This window comes from Hylobates moloch, unplaced genomic scaffold, assembly GCF_009828535.3.
Source record: "Hylobates moloch isolate HMO894 unplaced genomic scaffold, HMol_V3 SCAFFOLD_12, whole genome shotgun sequence".
NCBI lineage: Eukaryota > Metazoa > Chordata > Mammalia > Primates > Hylobatidae > Hylobates > Hylobates moloch.
The window spans coordinates 51726095-51749873 of NW_026652287.1; the positions used below are offsets into that span (position 1 = coordinate 51726095).

A 23779-nucleotide genomic window follows, 5' to 3' on the forward strand; every position below is an offset into this window, starting at 1 on the left:
CCCCCCCGACCGAGCGGTCCCTGAGTCCCGCCTACCCCTGTCTCCAGCCCCTCAGCCTCCCCGGGGGCCTAAAAGTCACCCCCAGCTCCACGCCCTCGGCGCGCGGGTCCCAGCCCTCCCACCTCATCCAGCCTCTTTTCGATTCTCCGCGAGTAGCCTCGGCCCCAGGCTTTGCTGGAAGAAAGAAGAAAAAGCAGGAAGGCACGGAGTCCCTCGCCTTCGCCCTGGCTGCGCTGTCCCTTTCGCGCGCGGGATGGGTTTGAGGTTGCTCTGGGCGCCCCGGGGGTCTCGGGAGGGAGCTCTTGCGTGGGCAGACGGGGAAATGTAGTCCCCTGTGGGAGCGGGGACCCAGGCCTGCGCGGGAACTAGGTCCCGCACCGCAGTAAGGGATTCCCAGGAGGAGAGAGGTAAGAAGCTCTCCCCTATTCACACCCCGCGACGGAAAAATCCACTCAGCGGCCCGCGGGTGGGGTGCGCCACGCGGTGAGTAATCGCTCCGGCGGCCACCGCCCGCCGACTCCAGGTAACGCCGGCTGCCCGGAGCGACGCATAGTTTGTCTTCCTTCTTTTGCGCAAAGAGCCTTCTCCGTGTTATTATTTTTGGCCATTGCTGGAGTTTCGGGACCCCTCCCGGTCCGGGCGTCTCATCTCCCTCCTCCCGGTCCCCACCCGATGCGGGCGCCCAGGAATAAAGGGTTCCTGGCCTCCAAGGCTGCTGCGGATGGGGGTGCCTGAAATGAGAGTTGGGGGGTGCAATTACCCACTTTGGGTCGCAGCCCCGCCCCCAGCTGCAGCGCCCAGGGAAGGGAACGGCTCCAAGTCCCCTTTTCCAGGAGTCCCTTAGAGGCCTGGATTCTCTCTCCCGGTCCCCAACCAGCCAAGGGGGTAAAAGTGTCTGAGGGGGGCTCAGGAGCCCCCATTTGTCTGCCCAAGACTGAAGCCCCACCCTCTCCTACTTAAATCTCCAGTTCAGACTCCAGACTATCAAAAAACAAGATTGGGGGATGGGAGCCTATAGGGGCCCAGGGCGCCCCTGCTCCGTCTGAACTCTGGATGGAGAAGACAGACAAAGAGAGACGCTGCCATTTATTTAGGGAAACCAGGCCTTTTGTGCCTCAGTTTCTTCCTCTGCACAGTGGGCGCCACCCAGCCTAGGAGCTTCTGTGAGAAGACTCAGGGCAGCAGAAGTCTCTACAATCCAAGCCCTTAGCACAGCACTGGAGGATATCTGGGGCAGAGGTGACCCCCAGGTCTGCTTGTCTCCTCTGAAACATGGAGCCATAGTCCCACCTGCCAGGGGACCCAGAGGGTTAAGTGGAGGTGGCAGTTCTTGGCTGGAATTGAGTTTTTAGGATACTCACCACTACTCCCCCATGGCTCCTGTTTGCAGATGCTCTCTATGTGGGTAGAGACGCCTCACCCCCTCCTGGGAGGACTTCAGGCTTCTGGAGCAAAACCTTGATTTTTTCCCCTCCTCCATTTCTGCTTCTCTTCCAGTCATTTTGGTTTGGGGAAAGGGCTCCCCCATCCATCCAGGTGCTCAGGCCAGAGACCTGGAAGCGCACGTGACAACTCTCTCCTTCGCTCATCCCTTATGTCCAATTCATCAGCAAATCCTGTTGGCTCTGATTCCAAAACACATCTCCATTCTGAGACGCTGACCCCTTCTCCCCACCCCATTCAGATCCAGGCCCCACGGTCTCCCTCAGGGATGCTTCCCGGCCTTCTCCAGGGCCTCCCTGATAACCCTTCTGCCTTTTTCGGCACACCAGGCAGAGGGAGCTTTTAAAAGAAGAAAAAGCAGATCTTTGCCCTGCCACCCTCTCGCCATCCTCTCCCCTCCTCTTCTTCCCTCTGCTCTCCCTAATTCCGCCCCAGCCACTGGAGCCCCGTTTCCCCAAACATACCAGGCTTGTTACTATCGAAGGGCCTCTGCGTACTGGCTGTTCCCTCTGCTGGAATGCTGTTCGCCACATCTTCCCCAGTTAGCCCTTTCTCTTCCACTGGGTCACAGGTCCAGTGGCACCTCCTCAGAGAGGCCCTCCACCCTTGCCCCAGCACTATCGCTCTCCTTCACTTTGTTTTATTGTTTTTGAAACACAACTCTTCCAACCATTTAATTTATTGTGCAACTGATTTTCTTTAGACCGTGGGCAGCCTCAGCCCCTTTGGACCCCATTGGTGGGCCCAGTGAGGGCTGAAAGCGAGGCACTCACTAAATATTTGTAAAAGTAAAGGATGGAGAACTCTTACTCCCTCCAAGTAGCAAGAAAACTCAGTCCCAGCAAGTCATGCTGCCTGGGGTCCTAGCCTGGCTCACACTCTCGGTCTTGCTGTGTGACCCTAGCCAGTAGACATCCCTTTCTTGTTACCAACAGAAAGGGAAGGACCATTTTCCAATCCTGCCCAGCCCCACCCTGGAGAGTGACCTTTGCCCTTGGGTGACCTTTACCCCACACCTTTGACTTCAGGGAAACGGAGTTGACCCCAGAGTGCATCCTTCCCGGACCTTAGGGCTCCCAGAAGTTTAACCCCTTCCTCCCCAGTTCCATCATCTCCTTGAGGACAAAGGGAGCTAGCGTCAACGGAACTTCTGGCAAATATTGACCCAAGTCCTTGAAGTTGGCTGGGAATGTATAAGGGGCAGAAGGAGGGAGGGCCTCCCCTTGGGCTGGGGGAGGGACCCCTCCTTAGTCCTGCACCCTCCACTCCAAGGTCACCTCTAGATGAGAGGTATTAGGTTGGGGGGGCCCTCCATCCCCAGCTCCCTCGTGATTCCAGGGCACTGAGGGGGCACCAGGGAGGGGGCAGTGGAAATGGCACCTTCAGGGTCCTGTGGGGACCCGCAACCACTGGGAGTGAGGAAGGCTGAGAGCTGCCTCTCCCATTCTGAAAGCCCCGTGCTCAGGGCCCCCCAGTATGGGATTAGCTACCTGGTGTTCCAGGCAGGTGCTTTCAGAAATTAAGGGGCAGTGAGGGTCTGGACACCTGGTTCAGGGTCTGTGGCACAGGAAAGTGGGGCCTGTGTGTACCTAGGCTTTATAATTTCCGCCCTGGAGGCTGAGCCTGGAGAGAAGCGATGCCGGATCCTCAGTTTAATGCACTCTGGACTTCAGGCACTGGAGGCGGGACCTGGGGAGTTGCAGACCTGCCTAGGGGACCTGCCTGGGAAGTTGCAGGCCTGCCCCAGGGAGGCCAGTTTCCCTGCCCATCTGTACCCTGAGAAGCCTCTGAAGTCTGGGTGCCAGGAGGCACCAGCTGCTTTAGGGGGGCAGCCACATCCCTCCTTCCTCCCCCAACTCTCAGCAACCACCACCGGCGCCATGGTGCTCTGCCTCCTCCCTAGCCTGTACCCTGCTTGGAGGTGGGGGTCAGCAGGGTCGTGGTGAGGGCGGCAAGGGACAAAGGGTGCTTGTCCGCTGCCCGCCTTGACCTCGGCTGCTGTGGCTTCCCGGACGCCTGGCCTGCCGCTGATTCACGCCCAGGCCGGCCTCAGCGCCCCCAGTCTGCCGCCCCCGGCCAGGCCGCCCCGGGGGGTAGGAAGTGGGGGGGGGGGCGAGGGCGGCGCCGAGTCAACTTTCCCTCTTAAGCCCCGAAGGAATGTCGGCGGATTTCCTGAAACCCGACCCTGGCCGCCCGCCGGCCCTCCCGCCCCTCACCTGGACCGGCTCCCCCGGGAACAGCAGGAGGGGCGCGGGGGCTCACCTTGGGGGCCGGGGTCAAGTCCTCTTTCCGCTCACCCCCCAGCGGCCTAGTGCAGCGGAAAGGGGGCTGGGTGGGCAGCAATCAACCTCTTTCACTTCTCCCCTCAGGCGACCTGGGTGATAGACCCACTCCTCTAGCCTCAGTTTCTCCTTCTGCAAAAGGGCGCGGGGTGTCCCTCCTCCCGGATGCGCTTTAAGCAATGCCTGAAGGTCCCCTCCCATCATTGACAGGGCTCTGCCAGCTTTTCTTTGCTTCTCTCCCTGTCACCTGGACAGAACCACTTTGCAGTCTGAGCGTCAGTTTCCTCACCCATATAAAAGGGCAACGCTACGGGTACCTTATCTTATACGGTTGTTGCAAGAAAAAGTGTTTTGCTGGAATGAATGAAGGACAGTAATTGTGGAGGGGTTAGGCGCGCGCGGGCCTCTGGAATTAACATGTGTGGGCTTGAATCCTGACTTTGCCAAAGCGTCCCGGAGCCTAAGTTTCCCACCTGTGAAATGGGGGACAGTATTGGTCATAACGCACAGGGCTGTTTCCCAAGGTGCGGGCCTGGCGCGCGGGTGGGTTAGAAGCGGAATTCTCCTGCTGGATTCTGGCGCAAACTGCGGGCTGGAGGCCCTAGCCGCCGGGTCGCAGCGGCAGCATGGGAGGGGAGGGGAGGGGCGGGGCGGGGGAGGGGCCGCACCGGGATCCAGATGTTCGGGGTCCGCCAGGCACAGCCGCGCCTGATTAAGCCACGTGGGGGCCGGCTGGGGGCCGCTGAGATGAAAGCGCGGCCGCAGGCCGGAGGAGGGGGTGCGCCAGGCCCCCACCTGGGACACCCTCCTCCCGGGCCGGAACCTGAGCCGCCCTCTGACCCGCCGACCCTGCGAGGCTGCCGCCCCGTCTGCGGGGGCGGAGCGTAGGTAGGGGACCTGCGGGCTGCTGCGCGGCGCTGCAGGCACCTGCGCCAGCCATGCCAGCGAAAGCGGGGGCATCTTTGCAGAGGATCAGGGTTTAGAGGGGCGTCCCCACTCCCGTGCCTGGCGGAGAGGAAGCTGGGGGGACCCCCTAACCGAGATTCGGCTCCTGGGGCTACAGTCCATCGCCCTGGGGTGTGATGGTTATGGAAGTCAGAAGTGTCGCTATTTGCTCCGTTTTCCCATGCGAATTAGACAGTTTAGCATCACCCCCTCCCCTTGCTCCTGAGCCTACCTCTGTGTCCACTCCCACTAAGCCCCAGCCCAGGGGTCTCCAGCCTTGGAGAGACAGGGCCAGATCCCTTAGGTCAGTGGATCAGGGCTGGGCCAGAGGGAGTCGAGGCTGAAGGAGCAAGGGAGGGGCTCAGAGGGCTTCCCAGAGGAGGCAAACTGCGCACAAATTGTCTCCTTTCTAACCTGGGTGTCAAAGGAGAATATGCCAGGCCTCAGCTGCCGGGTCCTGCGGCTCTCACCTTCCTCCCTCTCGGTTCCCTGGTTGGACTTCAGCCCCATTGCCCTCCCTCCTCCTGCAACAAGCTCTTCGCCTCAGGATCCTCGCTGACCCTTGTAGCCTGGACACCCCTTTCTCCTCTTTCCCGCGTGGTCGGCTCACACGTCGCCTCCTCCGCCAGGCTCTCCGCTCCCCTCGACACCCCTGGCGAATAGCCCACTCCATCCCATCCCCCTATATATTTCCTTTTGGCCCCAAGCGCCAGCAGAGATCCCCCTCCCGTGGGCACCAGGGAGGTGTCCTGGGACCCCCGCGATGGGATAGACGGTGGGGGCCGCGATGCACCTGCCCCGCCCGACCCGCACCCCGCGGGTGCGGCAGCGCAGCTCCCCCGCCCGCTCTCCGCATCTCCCACCCCCCTTTCCCAGGCTGCCTCGCTCGGGTGACGTCAGCGCCCCGGTCCCCACCGCAGCCGCTGCATCCTCCGTGCCCGGCCTGAGCCGGAGTCCCCCGCGCCCCCTGCGTTCCGCCCGGCCATGGCTGCGGTGGCGCTGATGCCACCGCCGCCGCTGCTGCTGCTGCTGCTGCTGATGCTGTTGGCATCGCCGCCCGCCGCCTCCGCGCCGCCCGCCCGCGATCCCTTCGCCCCCCAGCTCGGGGACACGCAGAACTGCCAGCTGCGGTGCCGCGACCGCGACCTCGGCCCGCGGCCCTCGCAGGTGAGGCGCGTGCGGTGCCAGGTGCCAGCGGGGGACGCGGGATCTCTCCGAAGGGGGAGGCGTTGGGATGGGCTTCTCTTGGATGACAGCAGGAGACTTTGGTGGGGGTGTCCCTGGGGAGGTGGGGGTCGGGAATGGGGAGATCTCTCCAGTAGGGAACGGGCTGGGGTTCCCTCTGATGGGGGAGTGCTTGGGGATGCAGGTCCTTGCAATAAGGGGCTGATACCACCTCCCAGGCTCCCTCGGCACTCTGCTGCGTAAGGACCCTCTAGCACCCAACCCCCAGCTCCCTCAGGCCTGATGGTCCCCCCACCTCATTCCTCCTTCTCCACATCGTGTTCCCTCCCCACTCAGAGCTACCAGCCCCTACTCATACCACCACTCCCCAGGATTCAAGCCTGATCTGAGTGTGACCAAAACCCCCTCCTCCGAGCCTCCCCCTCCTTCTCCAGGTCTGAGAATCCTTCTCCATCTCTCCCCTCCTCCCTAAAGCCTAGTGGGGGGAAGGCTCATTTCCCTCCACCTTCACTGTCCATTTCTCTTCTCGAGCTCCCTCCCCATCTCCCTCCTCAGCGCTAAGAGCCCCCACTAATATTTGTAGCCTCTGCCAACTTCATCTCCATCTGGCTAGATTTGGTGGGGATCGGGAAAGCCTTTCCCTGCCTCTCCTGAATGCTCCGGTCCCCCCACCCTCCTCCTGCCCCTCCCCATGGCCTCAGCTCCCTGTCCTCCCCTCCCCCAGGCGGGGCTGGAGGGCGCCTCCGAGTCTCCCTATGACAGAGCCGTTCTGATCAGCGCTTGCGAGCGTGGCTGCCGCCTCTTCTCCATCTGCCGATTTGTGGCCAGGAGCTCCAAGCCCAATGCCACCCAAACTGAGTGTGAAGCAGGTGAGGGCCCGCCGGCAGGGTGGGCCAGGGTGGGGAGAGGTGGCCTGGGAAGGGCGGTCCCCAGTCACCCCCTCCCACCTCCCACAGCCTGCGTGGAAGCCTATGTGAAGGAGGCAGAGCAGCAGGCCTGTAGCCACGGCTGCTGGAGCCAGCCCGCGGAGCCTGAGCCGGAGCAGAAGGTGGGCCTTCCACTGCGGCCTGGGGTCCCTTTTCCCAATACCCCCACCCGCTTCACCCCACGGGAAATCTTCATTTGCGTGCAGAGGCTCTGCCAGACTCTGCGTTCTATACCAGGCCTGCAGGGCAACCTCCGTCCAGCCCCGTCATATCTCCAGCCTTAGTTGTCATCTCTGTGACATGCAACAATGCCCCCCATGCCCCACTACGTTTTGAGGAATAAGTGGCAGAAAACAGCCATCATTTATCAAACATCTGTCATGGTTCGGGCCTGACTTCAACCTGTCCCAAATGTTTTTGTGTCACTTGGAGGCACAAGGGACAATGTCACCCCCATTTAGTGCCCAGGGGGCAACCTCCCAGGTCATACACAGGGCTGTGCAAGGGGTGAGATTTGAAGCCACCAGAGCTGTGGCCACTCCTCATCTCACTCATCTTAGGCGCCCCCAGAGCTGCCAGGTGCTGGTCTAAGCCCTTCCCCTGTGATGAGCTGGTGGTCACTGTCACCTAGAGGGGCTCAGAACTTCGGCTCAGGGTAGAGCAGGCTTGCCTCTGCCTTATGGGAGAAATAATAATGGCTCATCTATTGTAGTCCAAGCAATGCTGCATCAGGAGAAACTGAGGCACAGAAAGTCATGTAGCATAGCCAGAGACCTAGGGGCTGGGACTCCCCAGAAAGCCCTTTCCCCACTTCCCCCATTTTCCTCCACCCCTTCCCAGCTTTCACTGCTGTTCAGAAAAGCTCACTGCACTGTCAGCCCTTCCAATTCAGAGCTCCCTCTTATTTATTTATTTATTTTTTTGAGATGAAGTCTTGCTCTGTTGCCCAGCCTGGAGTGCAGTGGTGCAATCTTGGCTCACTGCAGCCTCCGCCTCCTGGGTTCAAGTGGTTCTCCTGCCTCAGCCTCCTTTGTAGCTGAGATTACAGGCACCCACCACTACAATCGGCTAATTTTTGTATTTTTAGGAGAGACAGGGTTTAATCATGTTGGCCAGGCTGATCTTGAACTCCTGACCTCAAGTGATCTTCCCATGTCGGCCTCCCAAAGTGCTGGGATTACAGGCGTGAGCCACCATGCCCGGCCATCAGAGCTCCGTCTTGACGCTGTCAAAATAAGAATAATGAGGATGATGATATTTTTAGTAATAGGGACTACTACGCATTAAGTGCCTGTGCCGTGCCAGGCACTTGGCAGGCATCCTCTAGTTGAAATTTCATGGCTACTCCATGAGGGAAGAGAATGATACCCATTTTAGGGCTCAGAGAGCACAATCCACTTCCCTAAGGGTACACAGGAAGCCAACTGCCACTCTGAGATCTGTGTTCACTATAAGAAGCCCTATTGGCCCAAATCACTTAGCCACATCCAATCCCAGTGAATTCTCCTAGCTCCCCTACTATTAGTTTATTTATTCATTTATTTATTTGAGATGGAGTCTCACTCTTTCACCCAGGCTAGAGTTCAGTGGTGTGATCTTGGCTCACTGCAACCTCTGCCTCCTGGGTTCAAGCAAATCTCCTGCCTCAGCCTCTGGAGTAGCTGAGATTCCAGGCGTGCGCTATCATGCCTGGCTAATTTTTGTATTTTTAGTAGAGACAGGGTTTCACGATGTTGTCCAGACTGGTCTCGAACTTCTGGCCTCAAGTGATCTGCCTGCCTCAGCCTTCCAAAGTGTTGGGATTACAGGCGTGAGCCACTGCACCCTGCCCCCTCCCATTCATTGGTTAATGCCCTATTTTGGTGCCATCTTTGTGTCTTGGACCTTTTTTCACCAGAGAAAGGTCCTGGAGGCTCCAAGTGGGGCCCTCTCCCTGTTGGACTTGTTTTCCACCCTCTGCAATGACCTCGTCAACTCAGCCCAGGGATTTGTCTCCTCCACCTGGACATACTACTTGCAGACTGACAATGGGAAGGTGGTAGTGTTTCAGGTGAGACCTCTGACAGGGGCCACGCCAGAGTGGCAGATGGGTGGGCAGGGTAAGAAGATGGGATGCATTGGCTCTTAGCTCATGAGATGCAAAGTCCACAGTGGGTGAGCTTCAGGCACAGCTGGATCCAGGGGCTCAGTGTCTCACTCCATGCCTTGACTCTGCTTTCTTCTGTGGTGGCTTCATTCCCAGGCATTTACTTCTTCTTGGCAGTAAGGTGGATGCCAGAGGCTCTAGGTTACAAACCCTCTGGGTTTTTTTTGTTTTTGTTTTTGTTGTTGTTGTTGTTGTTTTGTTTTTTTGAGATGGAGTCTCATTCTTGTTACCTGAGCTGGAGTGCAATAGCGCAATCTTAGCTCACTGCAACCTCTGCCTCCCAGGTTCAAGTGATTCTCCTGCCTCAGCCTCCTGAGTAGCTGGGATTACAGGCGGCCACCACCACACCCGCCTAATTTTTGTATTTTTAGTAGAGACGGGGTTTCGCCATGTTGGCCAGGCTGGTCTTGAACTCCTGACCTCAGGTGATTCACCCGCCTTGGCCTCCCAAAGTGCTGGGATTACAGGCGTGAGCCACTGCCCCGGCCCCCCCTGGGGTTTTAACTGAGCTGGGATTTACTCTGATTGGCCCTGGCTGGATCGTATGACCATCTCTCAGGCAATTCACTGGCTTGGTCTGGATCATGTTCCTACTTCTGGAGCTAAAGGATGGGGTTAAGACAAATGGAGGAGCCCATGAAAGCAGAAAACAACATCCCTGACATCAAGCCCACCCCTGATACCCAGGGGAACTGGGTATCAGCTGGGCGTGGGACATGGCAGTCACAGAGGGCCTGCCTGGGCCCAGGGGTGCTGTTCTCACAAGCCTTTCTGTGCTGTCTTGTTCCTGGCCCAGACTCAGCCCGTAGTGGAGAGCCTTGGCTTCCAGGGGGGCCGTCTGCAGCGCGTGGAGGTGACCTGGCGAGGCTCCCACCCTGAAGCCCTGGAGGTGCATGTGGGTAAGGTGCAACCTAGACCAGTGTTCCTTCCATGGGTGGCCCTACTGCCACAAGGAGTCGGCCTGGCAAACAGACCCTCTAGGATTGGGATCTCCATCTCTCAAGTCCTGGGTTCCACGGCTCATCCCCCAGGGTTCCATGGTCCATTTCCCAGGGTTCCATGGTCCACCTCCCAGGGTTCCGTGGTCCACTTCTCAGGGTTCCGTGGTCTACCTCCCAGGGTTCCGTGGTCCATCTCCCCGGGTTCCATGGTCCATCTACCAGGGATCCGTGGTCCGCCTCCCAGGGTTCCGTGGCCCACCTCCCAGGTTCTGTGGTCACCTCCCAGGGTTCCGTGGTCCGCCTCCCAGGGTTCCGTGGTCCACCTCCCAGGGATCCATGGTTCACTTCCCAGGGTTCTGTGGCCCATCTCCCTGGGTTCCATGGTCCGTCTCTCAGAGTTCCATGGGTTCATCTCCTAGGGTCCATCTCCCAGGGTTCTTTGGTCCATCTCTCAGGGTTCCATGGTTCATCTCCTAGGATTCTGCAGTTCACCAGGGTTGCATGGTTCATCTCCTAGGATCCCTCTCCCAGGGTTCCATGGTCCCTCTCTCAGCATTCTGTGGTCCATCTCCCAGGGCTCTGATCTCCATTCCAGGACTCCATGCCCCAGGTCCTGACCTCCTCCCTCCTGGTCATGGTTATTGTGGCCTCTTAGCAAAGACTTGGTGGTCGCTGAGTGGTAGCTGATCTCTCAGACCCTGTAGGCCCCCTGGACAAGGTGAGGAAGGCCAAGATCCGAGTCAAGACAAGCAGCAAGGCCAAGGTGGAGTCTGAAGAGCCACAGGACAATGACTTCCTCAGTTGCATGTCCCGGTGGGTGGCAGGACCTTGGGGGTGGGAGGGGGGTGGGACTGGAGGTGCGGGTCTCCCTGGTCCCGGCCTGGGCAGCTGAGCGGTGCCTGCCGGGCGGGGCAGGCGCTCGGGTCTGCCTCGCTGGATCCTGGCCTGCTGCCTCTTCCTCTCCGTGCTGGTGATGCTGTGGCTGAGCTGCTCCACCCTGGTGACTGCGCCTGGCCAGCACCTCAAGTTCCAGGTGGGTGGGATCTGTGAATGGCGCTGGGCCGAGGGAGGGGATGAAGGTAGAGAGAGCTGTTTGCTGGTCCTGGATTTGGCCATCTGCTCCCATGGAGGCCAGGACCTCAAACTTTTTTTTTCTTTTTTCATATATATATATACATATATATATATATATATATATATTTTTTTTTTTTTTTTTTGAGATGGAGCCTTGCTCTGTCACCCGGGCTGGAGTGCAATGGTACCATCTCGGCTCACTGCAACCTCCGCCTCCTGGGTTCAAGCCATTCTCCTGCCTCAGCCTCCAGAGTAGCTGGGAATACAGGGGCAGGCCACCACGCCCAGTAGAGATGGGGTTTCACCACGTTGGCCAGGCTGGTCTTGGACTCCTGACCTCAGGTGATCCATCCGCCTTGGCCTCCCAAAGTGCTGGGATTACAGGCGTGAGCCACTGCGCCCGGCCTATATATATATTTTTGAGACAGGATCTCACTCTTTCACCCCAGATGGAGTGCAGTGGTGCGATCACAGCTCACTGCAGCCTCGGCCTCCCTGGCTCAAGCAATCCTCCTGCCTCAGCCTCCTGAGTAGCTGGGACCACAGGCACGTGCCACCATGCCCCGCTAATTTTTGTATTTTTTGTAGAGATGGGGACTATGTTGCCCAGGCTGGTCTCGAACTCCTGGGCTCAAGTGATCCACCTGCCTTGCCCTCCCAGAGCGCCGGGATTACAGGCGTGAGCCACCTCACCCAGCCAGGACCTCACACTTGCTGCATGACTTGGGCCAGTTTCTTCACTGCCCTTTGAATTGGTGGGAAGAACATCCACTCTTAGTTGGGGTGACATGAAGTCAGAGGTGGCCACACTTCTGTGGTGTTGGCCTCACCTCTATCGTGCCCAGGTGTGTTGGTGACACCTCTGTGATGCCCAGAGCCTGGGCAACATAGTGAAACCTTGTCATTACGAATAATTTAAAAATTAGCTAGACGTGGCTGGGCACGGTGGCTCATGCGTGTAATCCCAGCACTTTGGGAGGCTGAGGTGGTCAGATCATGAGGTCAAGAGATTGAGACCATCCTGGCTAATACGGTGAAACCCCGTCTCTACTGAAAATACAAAAAAATTAGCCAGGCATGGTGGCGGGTGCCTGTAGTCCCAGCTACTCGGGAGGCTGAAGCAGGAGAATGGCGTGAACCCAGGAGGAGGAGCTTGCAGTGAGCCGAGATCGCACCACTGCACTCCAGCCTGGGCGACAGAGTGAGACTCCATCTCAAAAAAAAAAAAAAAAAAAAAAATAGCTAGACGTGGAGGTGCATGTTTATGATCCCAGCTACTTAGGAAGCTGAGGTGGGAGGATCACTTGAGCCTGAGAGTTCAAAGCTGCAGTGAGCTGTGATGGCACCACTGTACTCCAGCCTGGACAACAGAGCAAGACCCCATCTCTCACACACACACACACACACACACACACACACACACACACACACACACACACACAAAAGGCCGGGTGTGGTGGCTCACACCTGTAATCCCAGCACTGTGGGAGGCTGAGGTGGGCAGATCATTTCAGGAGTTCGAGACCAGCCTAGCCAACATAGTGAAACCCCATATCTACTAATAATACAAAAATTAGCTAGGCATGGTGGCGTGCACCTGTAGTCCCAGCTACTTGGGAGGCTGAGAAAGGAGAATTGCTTGAACCTGGGAGGCGGAGGTTGCAGTGAGCTGAGATGGCGCCACTGCACTCCAGCCTGGGCCACAGAGAGAGACTCTCTCAAAAAAAGAAAAAAAATAAAACAATCAGAGGTGGGAAGGAGACAGTCAGGGTTGGGGGCTCGGCCTCTCTCCCTCCCTCCACTTTCCTCCTCCCCTCTCTTCCTGCAGCCTCTGACCCTGGAGCAGCACAAGGGCTTCATGATCGAGCCCGATTGGCCCCTGTACCCTCCGCCATCGCACACCTGTGAGGACAGCCCACCACCCTACAAGCTGAAGCTGGACCTGACCAAGCTGTAGGCCTCCACTGGCCCCATCATTGCCAACTGCAGGGGCCCCTCTGGCCTCACTTGCCCTGAGCCCAGGAGTCCAAGGGCAGGGTGGGTCCAGCCTTGAGCCCCTCCACCCCCAAATCCTTCCTCTCCTCCCAGTCCCACCCCTTGCCCCACTGGGGATGCAGTGCCCCAGCTGGGAGGAGGGCGGGATCGGGCGCTGGTTCCTCCTTTTCCCCGCTTTCTCGGGGGCTTGCTACTTTTTGTCTTCTATTGTGTGGCTTTCTGAGTATTTGAATCCGAGTCCTGTGTCGCCTTCTTTTTTCCTTCTCTGTCCCCTCTCTGGGGGGGGGCAGTGCTGAGGCCGAGGGGGAGCTGCGTCTTGCTAGGGCTTCCCCCTTCTCCCCATCCCAGTCTCCAGAGACCCAGCTTCTGAGAGATGGGGTGTGGGCATCTCCATGCCCCTACAGAGCGTGCCTGGGGCTTGTCTGGGGCTGGGAAGGAATAAACCATGTATATAAAAGAGTTTCAGGCTGAGCCTGCTTCTGTTCAGTTATCTGTCTGCCCTTGGGATGTGGCCCACACATGGCTATGACCCCTGCCGAGCAGGACCTTTCTGACATGGGAAAGCCCTGGAAACCCAGGTGGCACCAGGGACAGAAAGTAGCTGCCTCTCAGAAGGACACTTCCTCTGCTCTAACCCAGGTCACCCTCCCAGCTACAGATGTCCCTGGAAAACTGACTCGTGGCCAGGCGCAGCAGCTCATGCCTGTAATCCCAGCACTTTAGGAGACCGAGGCAGGAGATTCATTGGAGCCCAGAAGTTCCAGACTGGCCTGGGCCAACATAGCAAGGCCCCATCTCTACAAAATACACACACACACACACACACACACACACACACACATATATTTAATTAACTGGGTGTGGTGGCTTGAGCCTGTGGTCTCAGCTACTCGGGAGGCTGAGGTGGGAGGATTGCTTGAGGCGGGGAGGCGGAGGCTGCAGTGAGCTATGATTGCACCACTGAACTCCAGCCTGGGTGACAGAGCATGACTCTGTCTCAAAAAAAAACCAAAAAGTGGCTTGTGCCACCCATCTGACTGGGACAGTTCAGCGTCCCTTCCTGTGCCCGATGTCTCTCCTATGAAGGGACAAGTTGCATCTTTTTTTTTTTTTTTTTTTTGAGACAGAGTCCCGCTCTGTCACCCAGGCTGGAGTGCTGGAGTGCAGTGGTGCGATCTCAGCTCACTGCAAGCTCCGCCTCCCGGGTTCACGCCATTCTCCTGCCTCAGCCTCTCCGAGTAGCTGGGACTACAGGCGCCCGCCACCACGCCCGGCTAATTTTTTAAAAAATATTTTTAGTAGAGATGGAGTTTCACTGTGGTGTCGATCTCCTGACCTCGTGATCCGCCCGCCTCGGCCTCCCAAAGTGCTGGGATTACAAACGTGAGCCACAGCGCCCAGCCACAAGTTGCATCTTGAAGAGGACTTGATTTTGTAGCCACCTGGCTTCCGGTCTACTTTTTTTTTTTTTTTTTTTTGAGACACAGTCTCACTCTGTCGTCCAGGCTGGAATGCAGTGGTGCCGTCTCAGCTCACTGCAACCTCCGCCTCCCAAGTTCCAGTGATTCTCCTGCCTCGGCCTCCAAGTAGGTGGGATTGTAGGCGCGTACCACCACGCCCGGCTACTTTTTGTATTTTCAGTAGAGACGCGGTTTCACCATGTTGGCCAGGCTGGTCTTGAATTTCTGACCTTAAATAATCTGCCCGCCTCAGCCTCCCAAAGTGCTAGGATTACAGGCATGAGCCTCTGCACCCAGCCAGCTTTATTTATTTATTTTTTGAAAAATGAGACAGGCTCGGCCAGGCATGGTGGCTCATGCCTGTAATCCCAGCACTTTGGGAGGCCGAGGCGGGCGGATCACGAGATCAGGAGATCGAGACCATCCTGGGTAACACGGTGAAACCCCGTCTCTACTAAAAATACAAAAAAATTAGCTGGGCATGGTGGCGGGCGCCTGCAGTCCCAGCTACTCAGGAGGCTGAGGCAGGAGAATGTGGTGAACCTGGGAGGCAGAGCTTGCAGTGAGTGGAGATCGCGCCACTGCACTCCAGCCTGGGCGACAGAGCGGGACTCTGTCTCAAAAACAAAACAAAACAAAAAATGAGACAGGGTCTCACTCTGTCACCAAGGCTGGAGTGCAGTGGTGTGATCACAGCTGACTGCATCCTCCACCTCCCAGGCTCAAGCCATCATCCCATCTCAGCCTCTTGACTGCAGGAAGGGAGCCACGCCCTTCCATTCCTGTCTGTTCTGCAGACTCCTCCAGATTCTTCCTGTAACTCTGCTTTGAGATTCAGTTGACTTGAGTTGGTTTCTGTTGCTCGAAACCAGAGATTCCTGACTGATACAGGGCCTCATCCCCTGGGCAGAGCTCAGGATCAGGAGCATGACGGCCCCAGCCCACAAGCAATGGGGTGGAGATTCCCAAGGATTCCAGGCTGATGGAGTGACAGTGGGTCGGCAGGTTGGGTCAGCAAATTAGATGATGCCTCCCGGGGCTGTGTGTAAGACTCTCCACCCTTCACTGTACCCTGGATCCTGGAAGGTTGATCCACTTGGGCCCTCTTCTTTCCACTGGAGTCAGTCAGAGGGACCACTGGCAGGAGATGAGAGGAGGGAAGAGTCAAGGTCTTTCCTGGTGTCCTTCCCAGCATCCCCTCACCCAAGACCACAGCTCGACCAAGCGGCCTCCTCTGGAGATCTTCAAGAGCTCTGGAGGAGTGAGGCGCAGTGACTCATGCCTGTAATCCCAGTGCGTTAGGAGGCAGAGGAGGGTGGATCAACTGAAGTCAGGGGTTCAAGACCAGCCTGGCTAATGTGGTGAAACCCCGGTCTCTACAAAAATACAAAAATTAGCTAGGCATGGTGGCGCACTCCTGTAATCCCAGCTACTCGGGAGGCTGAGGCAGGAGAATCACTTGAACCCTGGAGGCAGAGGTTGCAGTGAGCCAAGACTGCACCATTGCACTCCAGCCTGGACAACAAGGGCAAAACTCTGTCTCCAAAAAAAAAAAAAAAAAAAACCCCCTTGGCCGGGCGTGGTGGCTCATGCCTGTAATCCCAGGACTTTGGAAGTCTGAGGTGGGAGGATCACTTGAGTGTAGGAGTTCGAGACAAGCCTGGGGAATATAGCAAGACTCATCTCTACAAGAAATTTAAAAATTTAGCCAGACCTCGTGGTGGGCACCAGTAATCTCAGCTGCTGAGCTGAAGCTGAGGTGGAGGGACCACTTGAGCCCAGGAAGACAAGGCTGCAGTGAGCCATAATTGCACTAATGCACTCCAGCCTGGCTGAGAAGAGTGAGACCATTTCTCAAAAAAATAAATAGATAAATCAAAATAAAAGGCTGGGCGCGGTGGCTCACACTTGTAATCCCAGCAATTTGGGAGGGTGAGGCGGAAGGATTACTTGATGCCAGGAGCTTGAGACCAGCCTGGCCAACATGGTGAAACCCCGTTCCTACTAAAAATACAAAAAATTAGCCGGGCGTGGTGGCCCATGTCTGTAATCCCAGATATTTGGGAGGCTAAGGCATGAGAAACGCTTCAACCTGGGAGGCGGAGGTTGGAGTGAGCCGAAATCATGCTACTACACTCCAGCCTGGGTGAAAGAGTGAGACACTGTCTCAAATAATAACAATAATAGCCCAGGCACGGTAGCTCCTGCCTGTAATCCCAGCACTTTGGGAGGCTGAGGCGGGCGGATTGCCTGAGCTCAGGAGTTCGCGACCAACCTGGGCAACACGGTGAAACCCTGTCTCTACTAAAACACAAAAAATTTGCCAGGCGTGGTGGTGTGTGCCTGTAGACCCAGCTACTCAGGAGGCTGAGGCAGGAGAATTGCTTGAACCCAGGAGGCAAAGGTTGCAGTGAGCCAAGATCACGCACTGCACTCCAGCCTGGGAGACAGAGCAAGATTCTGTCTCAAATAAATAAATAAAATAATAATAATTGTTCCTTTAGGCCAGGCAGGGTGGCTCACATCTGTAATCCCAGCTCTTCGATAGGCCCAGGTGGGAGGATTGCTTGAGCCCAGGAGTTCAACGTTACAGTGAGTTATGATCATGCCTAGGTGACAGAGTGGGACTGTGGTTCAAAAAATACATGTATAGCCCCTTTATGTATGTATGTATGTATGTATTTATTTATTTATTTTGAGACGGAGTCTTGCTCTGTTGCCCAGGCTGGAGTGCAGTGGTACGATCTTGGCTCACTGCAACCTCCGTCCCCTGGGTTCAAGTGATTCTTCCACCTCAGCCTACTGAGTAGTTGGGATTACAGGTGCATACCACCACACCCGGCTAATTTTTATATTTTTATTAGAGCCAGGGTTTCACCATGTTGACCAGGCTGGTCTTGAACTCCTGACTTCAGGTAATCCGCCCGCCTTGGCCTCCCAACCACTTTATTTATTTATTATTATTTATTTATCTATTTTGAGACAGAGTCCCACTTTGTCACTTAGGCTGGAGTGCAGTGGCGAGATCTGGGCTCACTGCAACTTCTACCTCTCAGGTTTAAGCGATTCTCCTGCCTCAGCCTCCCAAGTAGCTGGGATTACAGGTGCAAGCCACCACACCTGGCTAATTTTTGTATTTTTACTAGAGACGGGGTTTTGCCGTGTTGGCCAGGCCCGTCTCGAACTCGACCATAAGTGATCCGCCTGGTACCATGACCATCAGGATTCAACCCAGATATAATATGGGCCCCAGGGAGTATCATTCTGGGCCCTGTGTGGGGTTTCAGGAAAACCTCTAGGAATGTTGCCCAGAAATAAGACATGGGCAGAGGTGAGAAGAGAATGACAGCCAGCTGTTCTCTTTGGTAGAACTTTCTTTGATGATAGAAACGTTATGTCTGCACTACTCCCAGCCACCTGGAAGTTACTGAGCACTTGCAACATGGCTAGTGTAACTGAAAAATGGTGTTTCTTATTTTGTTTAGTTTAAGTTGATGTACATGTAAGATTTTTCCGGCTGGGCACGGTGGTTCACAGCTATAATCCCAGCACTTTGGGAGGCTGAGGCAGGAGGATCGCTTGAGCCCAAGAGTTCAAGACCAGCCTGGGCAACATGGTGAGGCACGTGTCTTTTTTTTTTGAGACCAAGTCTCACTCTGTCGCCCAGGCTGGAGGGCAGTGGCACGATCTCAGCTCACACCAACCTTCACTTGCCAGGTTCAAGCGATTCTCCTGCCTCAGCCTCCCGAGTAGCTGGGATTACAGGCACTTGCCACCATGCCTGGCTAATTTTTGTATTTTTTTTTATTAGAGATGGGGTTCCCCCATGTCGACCAGGCTGGTCTTGAACTCCTGACCTCAGGTGATCTGCCCGCCTCAGCCTCCCAAAGTGCTGGGATTACAGCGTGAGCCACTGCACCCAGCTGAGGCATCCGTCTTTATTTAAAAAAAAAAAAAGAAATTGGCCGGTTGTGGGAGCATGTGCCCCTAGTCCCAGCCACTAAGGTGGCTGAGGTGGGAGGATTGCTTGAGACTAGGGGTTTGACACTAGCTCGGGCAACATAGCAAGACTCTTTCTCTAAAACAATTTTTTAGGCCAGATGCAGGCAACAAAGTGAAGCCCTGTCTCTACAAAAAATATACATATATACAAAATTAGCCAGGTATTATGGCGGCTGCCTGTAGTCCCTGCTACTCCCAGATACTTGGAAGGTTAAGGCGGAAGGATTGCTTTAGCCTGGGGAGGTTGAGGCTGCAGTGAGCTGTGATTGCACCACCACACGCCAGCCTGGGTGACAGAGTAAGATCTTGTCTCTGACATGACATCATGCCAGGCTAATTTTTTAATTTTTTTTTGAGAGAGAGTCTCTCTCTTTTTTAGGCTGTTATGCAGTAGCACGATCTCGGCTCACTACAGCCTCTGCCTCCCGGTTTCAAGCGATTCTCATGCCTCAGCCTCCTAAGTAGCTGGTATTACAGGCACCCACCATCATGCCTGGCTAATTTTTTGTGTTTTCAGTAGAGACAGGTTTTCGCCATGCTTTCCAGTCTGGTCTTGAACTCCTGCGCTCAGGCAAATCTGCCTGCCTTGGCCTCCCAAAGTGCAGGGATTACAGGTGTGAGCCACCATACCCAGCCATAATTTTTTGATTTTTTTTTTTTTTTTTTTGAGACAGAGTCTCGCTCTTGCCCAGGCTGGAGTGTGGTGACACAATTCTGGTTTACAGCAACCTCTGCCTCCTGGGGTCAAGCAATTCTCCTGCCTCAGCCTCCTGAGTAGCTGGGATTACACCACGCCAGGCTAATTTTTGTATTTTTTTCGTAGACATGGGGTTAGGTAGACATGTCGGCTAGGCTGGTCTTGAACTCCCGAACTCAGGTGATCCGCCCGCCTCGGCCTCCCAAAGTGCTGGGATTACAGGCGTGAGCCACCGTGCCCAGCCTATTTTTTTATTTTTTATAGAGATAAGGACTCATTATGTTGCTCAGGCTGGTCTTGCACTCCTGGACTTAAGTGATCCTCATGCCTCGGTCTCCTAAAGTGCTGGGATTACAGGTGTGAGCCACCATGCCTGGTCAAAATTTGCCATTTTCATGAGTTTTGAGTGCATTAATTGCATCCACAATGTTGTGCAGCCATACCTGCCATGGATTTTTTTTTAATTGTTATTATTTTTGAGACAGAGTCTTGCTCTGTTGCCCAGGCTGGAGTGCAGGGGCGCAATCTCGGCTCACTGCAACCTCCACCTCCCAGGTTCAAGTGATTCTCCTGCCTCAGCCTCCCAAGTAGCTAGGATTACAGACATCCACCACCACACCTGGCTAATTTTTGTATTTTTAGTAGAGACGGGGTTTCACCCTGTTTGCCAGGCTGCTCTTGAACTCCTGACCTCAAGTGATCTGCCTGTTTCAACCTTCCAAAGTGCTGGGATTACAGGCATGAGCTGCTGCAGCCGGCCCCGCTGTGGATTTAAATGGCTACTGTCACTGGTCAGCCCAGTTTGAAAGGGACTTCATTTGGACTCACTCTGTCTCCTTGCCTGGCCCCCAGTTTCTTTCTCAGTGGCTCTAGACATCTGGGCTGCATCTTGATTCTTAACTGTCCTCACCTCACTTCATTCCATCAGCACAGCTTGTCCCCCAGGCCTCCAAAGCATACCTCCAGCCCACAAGCATCTCTTTGTCTCCATGGCAACCACCGAGGTTCAAGCTGCCACTGCCTCTCACTCAGCAATGGTGCCCACCTCCTCCTCTTGGGGCTTCCGGCCTCTCCAGCCGCCCTCTGATTCCCTCTTGGATAAAGCAAATCTGATCCCAGACTTCACACCTTTCTGGGGTTGTCTGTTGTCTTGAGGAGCCCAAACATCCCCAGACAGCAGAGATTCCCACGATCCGGTCTCACTAACCTAACATCTCCAAGCGCTTCTTTTTTTTTTTTTTTTGAGACGGAGTTTCGTTCTGTCACCCAGGCTAGAGTGCAGTGGCGTGATCTCGGCTCACCGCACGCTCCGCCGCCTGGGTTCACGCCATTCTCCTGCCTCAGCCTCCCGAGTAGCTGGGACTACAAGCGCCCGCCACCACGCCCAGCTAATTTTTTTTTTTTTTTTTTTGAGACAGAGTCTCGCTCTGTCGCCCAGGCTGGAGTGCAGTGGCGCAATCTCGGCTCACTGCAAGCTCCGCCTCCTGGGTTCACGCCATTCTCCTGCCTCAGCCTCTCCAAGTAGCTGGGACTACAGGCGCCCGCCACCACGCCCGGCTAATTTTTTTTGTATTTTTAGTAGAGACGGGGTTTCACCGTGGTCTTGATCTCCTGACCTCGTGATCCGTCCGCCTCGGCCTCCCAAAGTGCTGGGATTACAAGCGTGAGCCACCATGCCCGGCCCAGCTAATTTTTTTTGTATTTTTAGTAGAGACAGGGTTTCACCGTGTTCGCCAGGATAGTCTCGATCTCCTGACTTTGTGATCCACCTGCCTCAGCCTCCCAAAGTGCTGGGATTACAGGTGTGAGCCACTGCACCCGGCCATCTCCAAGCACTTCTGTGAGGCTCTGCCCCTCACTCCCTCTGCTCTGGCGGCTGCATGAGGTCCTCTCTGGATTTCTTGAGCCTACCTTGTTCCTTCCAGCCCCAGGGCCTTTGCACATGCAGTCCCCTCTGCCAGGAGTACACTCCTGGTCCTGCTTCGCCAAATTCTCAGCCATTTCAGCATCCCCTGGGATCCCCAAGTTTCACTTCCTGTCCATCTTCCCTGCTCTGATGACATTCATCATTGATTAAGAATTATTTGTTGGCTGAGGGCAGTGGCACATGCCTGTAATTCCAGCACTTTAGGAGGCCGAGGTGGGCAGATCACCTGAGGTCAGGAGTTAGAGACTAGCCTGGCCAACATGGTGAAACCCTGTCTCTACTAAAAATACAAAAATTAACCGGGCATGGTGGCTCGTGCCTGTAGTCTCAGCTACTTGGGAGGCTGAGGCAGGAGAATCGCTTGAACCCGGGAGGCAGAGGTTGCAGTGAGCCGAGATCATGCCACTGCACCCCAGCCTGGGCAACAAAGCAAGACTCCGTCTTAAAATAAATACATAAATAAAAATGAAAATAATAGAGGCCAGGCATGGTGGCTCACACCTATAGTCCCAGCACTTTGGGAGGCTGAGGCAGGTGGATGGCTTGAGGTCAGGAATTCAAGACCAGCCTGGCCAACATGACAAAATCCCGTCTCTACTAAAAGTACAAAAATTAGCTGGGCATGGTGGCTCAGGCCTGTAATCCCAGCTACTCAGGAGATTGAGGGGGGAGAACCTAATCCTCCTGCTCACCTATGAAGAGCTTTTGATCTTTGCCAGCCTGGCAGCCACCTCTCCTGTGCCATCCCTCCTGCCTTTTGGTCTTGGAGACCAAAATACGCTTGTCCTCATTTTGAATCAATGGTCTGGCCTTGGGGCCTTTTCTGCAGCTTCCCTTTGCTTTGCAATGCTGTTACGGACTTGGTAGGCATCTACCCAGCACCTACAGTCTTCCTCCTTCCTTTGTTTTATTTGTTTGATTTTTGTTGTTTCATCTGTGGTCCCGGCTGGAGTGCAGTGGTGCAATCATGGCTTACTGCAGCCTCGACCTCTCAGGCTCAAGTGATTCTCCCACCTCAGCCTCTCTTGCAGCTAGGATGACATGTGAGTGCCACCACAAGGGCTAATTTTTTAAGTGTTTTGTATAGACAGGATCTCCCTATGTTGCTCAGGCTGGTCGTGAACTCCTGGGTTCAAGCGATCTACCCCATTTGGCCTCTCAAAGTACTGGAATTCCAAGTATGAGCCACCGAGTTGGGCTGGCAGAGTGTTTTTGTTTGTTCTTTTCACAGCTGTGTGTAGTTCATCACTTTTTTTTTCTTTTGAGACAGAGTCTTGCTCTGTTGTCCAGGCTGGAGTGCAGTGGCGCAATCTTGGCTCACTGCAACCCCCGTCTCCCGGGTTCAAGTGATTCTCCTGCCTCAGCCTCCCGAGTAGCTGAGGCTACAGGAGTACGCCACCACGCCCGGCTAATTTTTGTATTTTTAGTAGAGACAGGGGTTTGCCATGTTGGCCAGGCTGGTCTCAAACTCCCGACCTCAGGCGATCCGCCCTCCTTGGCCTCCCAAAGTACTGGGATTACAGATGTGAGCCACGGATTACAGGTGTGAGCCACTGTGCCTGACCTTGATCACTTCTTGAATCCCGTGACCAGCCTAGGATTGGGTCCAGAGTGGATGCTTCACAAATGTAGAATGAGTCATACCGGGTGGTGTGGGCACAAACAGTGAGCTCCATAGGTGTGTGGAAGTGGGAGGGGAGTCCCTTCCAACCAGGTGGTGAGTGATGGCTGCCTGGAGGAGGTGGCCATCAAGTTGGGTTTTGAGGGATGAATATGATCTGGGGAGAAGGGAGGGTGTCCCAGGTGGAAGGAAAAGCATTGTGTGTGTGTGTGTGTGTGTGTGTTAGATCTGTCTGTGCATGTAGGTGTGTCAGAGGCGTCCTGGGGTGTGTGTGTTTGCCTACAATGTCTTCAACCCTTTCTCTCTCTCTCTTTTTTTTTTCTAGACCAAGTTTTGCTCTTATTGCCCAGGCTGGAGTGCAGTGGCGCAATCTCGGCTCACCACAACCTCCGCCTGTTGGATTCAAGTGATTCTTCTGTCTCAGCCTCCCAAATAGCTGGAATTACAGGCGTCCACCACCATGCCCGGCTAATTTTTTGTATTTTTAGTAGAGACAAGGTTTCACCGTGTTGGCCAGGCTGGTCTTGAACTCCTGACTTCATGATCTATCCACCTCAGCCTCCCAAAGTGCTGGGATTACAGGCGTGAGCCACTGTGCTCAGCCTATTTACTTCCTTATGGATTCGTCTTCTGCCTCCTACATCACTCAAGACTGGGCTCACTGTGAGGGCAGGGCTGCGTCGGCTATGACCCCAGCACCCATCAACGCAGATCGCAGAGGAAGGACCCAACAAGGGTGTCTGGGATGGCTGGGAAAGAACCCCGCTTGCCATGCAGAGGCCTTGGGGCTGCTCTGCCCAGTAACCAACCCCTGACCCCTACCCTGACTCTCAGGAGAGAAAGGCCCCTTTGACCATGTGGCTGAAGACCAGACTCACCACAGCTCTGTCTCTGAGGTTCAATTTCCTCTCCTGTCCTAGAGCCCTGCCCCTCCCTCCATTTTCATCCTGAGCTGCACACAGACCTGGTGGTGGGTGGGTGGGTGGCTGGCGTCATGGCAACGGTAGCACAGGGTTGCCACAGCAACTTGGCTCCCTAGTGACAGGCCTGAGTTTCTTAGCCCAGGGGCGGCAATCCACCGGGAAGAGATGGGGAGAGGGTGTCCCCAGCGTCCAGCTGGCACACAGGGGACATT

At 55.5% G+C, this 23779-nt stretch overlaps 1 protein-coding gene and 1 long non-coding RNA gene across 2 annotated transcripts; one reads left to right on the forward strand and one right to left on the reverse strand.

The window, feature by feature from the left end:
• The first annotated feature begins 5543 nt into the window (after window positions 1–5543).
• On the forward strand, window positions 5544–13396 carry TMEM59L (transmembrane protein 59 like). Its single transcript, XM_032170173.2, has 8 exons — window positions 5544–5837; window positions 6580–6724; window positions 6812–6903; window positions 8679–8831; window positions 9724–9826; window positions 10564–10681; window positions 10784–10901; window positions 12771–13396. Exons 1-8 carry the CDS (start codon window positions 5655–5657, stop codon window positions 12897–12899), a joined length of 1041 nt encoding a protein of 346 aa, XP_032026064.1. The 5' UTR covers window positions 5544–5654; the 3' UTR covers window positions 12900–13396.
• Window positions 7460–23575, reverse strand: LOC131380859 (uncharacterized). Its single transcript, XR_009209100.1, has 3 exons — window positions 23523–23575; window positions 15469–15534; window positions 7460–8006 (listed from the first exon to the last, which is right to left on the reverse strand). It is a non-coding gene; the product is annotated as an uncharacterized LOC131380859 (long non-coding RNA).
• Window positions 23576–23779: the final 204 nt, after the last annotated feature.